This window comes from Anarrhichthys ocellatus, unplaced genomic scaffold (assembly GCF_004355925.1).
Source record: "Anarrhichthys ocellatus isolate YVR2014 unplaced genomic scaffold, GSC_Weel_1.0 scaffold5774, whole genome shotgun sequence".
Taxonomy (NCBI): Eukaryota; Metazoa; Chordata; class Actinopteri; order Perciformes; family Anarhichadidae; genus Anarrhichthys; species Anarrhichthys ocellatus.
The window spans coordinates 295-3091 of NW_022285748.1; the positions used below are offsets into that span (position 1 = coordinate 295).

A 2797-nucleotide genomic window follows, 5' to 3' on the forward strand; every position below is an offset into this window, starting at 1 on the left:
ATCGCCTGATTGACCTGTTGGGAATATGTGCGAGAGTACTGAGAGAGAGAGATAAAGAGAAGGGCAGGAGGGGAGAAAACACTACACGTAACAATTATATTTAGGACGCCACCCAATTTTGGAGAAATAGTGAACTTCAAATTTTTGTAATCAATACATTTTAATCTCAGGGTTGCTACAGAGTTCTTGTCATGTTGTACAGGTACCTATTATTTCATATACACACAAATCAAATGAACAAGTTCTTTATAAATTAAATGTTTATTGGACTACCTACGTAACTAAACTACTACAACAGAAAATAAATGAATAAACGATAAAATAAACAAAATGAATGTAATGAACAAATAATATGATGAAGAGTACAATGAATAACAATGAATCAGAAATGAATTAAAAGGATTGCATGTAACCAGGTAGAATCAGTGACCAATATAATTGATTGATGTCTATCAATTAAATCCGTCAATTGACATTTTTACATTAAATTTAATTCAAAAGATTTATGTACCGTTCAGCAGTTCGAGAGCACCAGAGACGATTGTGAAGCAATTTTATACAAGTTCTAATTTAACTTAATTTAGATCTTAAGGTATAAAGTTTATTGATCTGTTTTATAAATATTTCAATCTAAATTACTTTATTATCTGAAATCTATTTATTTGGCCAAGAGATATTGAACTCATTTACATCTGGAGATTGTTTTGCTTTCACCTGACATTTCCAACGGGCAGATGGGCGGTTAAGCTGATTGGAGTAGCGGCTGTTCCTCTGTGGGCATCTCTGCATCTTGGATCTCGTTGGTTAATAATAGTTCGTTTGAATCGCATTCTTCCATCTCTCTCAGATCGTTGTATCCCCCCCCCTCTTTGTAGCAGCAAGGGTTATTTTGAGCTTTTGCCAGTTTCAAAATGTATTTAATCTTAAAGTCTTTTCTTTTTTCTTTCAATAGTTGCTGGAATACATCTTCAGCAGGTTGGACTGCAGGAAATACACCAGAAGATTGGCCAGATTAGCCACATCTGTAGACTCGTCTACTTGCAGAGAGTAAAACTCACTCTTCTTCACACAACCGACTAATGTAGCCAGGATGTCTTCGGACAAAGCATCGATGCGGCGCGACACAGTGTTTAACCCGGTCGGGATGTAGAAGGGGATGAGTGGCCTAAAAAGTTTGGGAACCGCTGGTCTAAAGAATGATTTAGCACTGTGAGATATTGTATAAGAGAGCATCATTTTAAAGTTGTCAAATGATTGTTGTTCAGTGTTGTTGCACCCACACTTAATGCTGATTTGGAGTTTATAATTGACAATAAGAATTCCTTGCATGAAGACATTCTATTGCCGTGACTTTTATTTTGAAATACTCTTACTTCCTGGTATGCTTTGCGTCTCTCTTCAAAGGCAAAAACGAATCGGCTCGTTAGTTTGGTTCTCTCAATTTTTTCGTAGAGAAAAACGGCTGTGCTTACTCTTTATTTGGGGGGGTGAAAACCAAAAACGGAAAATGTTTAATTTTTTGGTTCAAATGACAAAACAAACGTTCAAATACGCCAACCCGACAATAATTTGGTAACAAACTATAGCAATATAGTCTGGCATATCAACATAATGACAATTGAATGACTAGTCAATTCTCCTGAGACAGGAAGAGATCAAGATACAATTTCTTCAGCATTATTCAACATTTCACCATCGGACACCTCAAAAGCTTTGATAAATATCCTCATGTTCTCCATAAATGTCCACAGTTAGTTCATCCAATGGCTCGGATGCATTTTCATAGTCGGCTTCATCGTCACTGGTTTCTTCTTCTTCCTCATGACCTTCGTTACTCTCTGGCTCCTCATAATCATCACTCTCCTCTTCTTCCACTCTCCCAGCTTCCTCTTTGAGTTTCTTCTTGGTGTCCGCTGGATTAATGTTCTGGTAGACATCATCCTCGTCCTCATACTTGTTATTTTCATAATCGTTGCTGAATCTGACAGCCACTGCAACACAAGCACAAACACAAACATCAGGACAAAATGTCTCATGAATATCAGAGGGAATTCTTCACAAGCATTCAAACACAAACAATGGATCAATTGATGCTGTATTTTGCCAAACACACTTTTTGGGGGTTTTGCGCCCCCTTTGGTCTATATAATATACAATTCATATTATTAAATATAAATATAGACATCATATCTGGTGGATGATGTAAGATACAGACTTTGCTTATCCAGTGCCAATGTGATGCATAAAACAGAGATGAAATCTCATGCTGTCCCCTGATAATACTAGTCCCATGTGAATAAGGCTTTATTCCTTTCATGTAATGTGCTGTGTGTCCTGGTGAGCACAGACATTGAGTTTGGACAAGGTTAACAGGCTGCTCGGATCGTCTCTTTCTCTTGCAGACCAGACAGACCGCCACCAAGACCAGCAGGAGCAGCAGCGGAACCACGACAGCTACTGAGGAAACCAGCGGCAACAGAGACACTAGGAGAGAAAGACCTTTGACAGTTAATGGCATTAATAAATCGTCTCTATCCATACACTAACTGCTATCTTGTCAGAGAAGACATGTTTGAGCTTCCTGTGTTAGTTATTTAAGGAAAAACATGAAAAATTCATTGCTCACTTTACCCAAATTTATAGCGCATACAAATGTGGAATCGAGCAGAATAACAGCAAGTTGAGATGTTTTGTGCTCAGTGTGATTTTCACATGGGTTAAAGAGTGTGGGAAATGTGAGACAGAGCATTGTGTGAAAATGTAGAATTGGGTGTAACTTCCTACTTCTACTAATAAC

At 37.8% G+C, this 2797-nt stretch overlaps 1 protein-coding gene across 1 annotated transcript; it reads right to left on the reverse strand.

Moving 5' to 3' along the window:
- Positions 1-1136: 1136 nt before the first annotated feature.
- Positions 1137-2589, reverse strand: LOC116379999 (myb-binding protein 1A-like protein). The gene is made up of 2 exons (XM_031841953.1): positions 2350-2589; positions 1137-1991 (listed from the first exon to the last, which is right to left on the reverse strand). The coding sequence occupies exons 1-2, from the start codon at positions 2537-2539 to the stop codon at positions 1705-1707; spliced, it is 477 nt and encodes a 158-aa protein (XP_031697813.1). The 5' UTR covers positions 2540-2589; the 3' UTR covers positions 1137-1704.
- Positions 2590-2797: the final 208 nt, after the last annotated feature.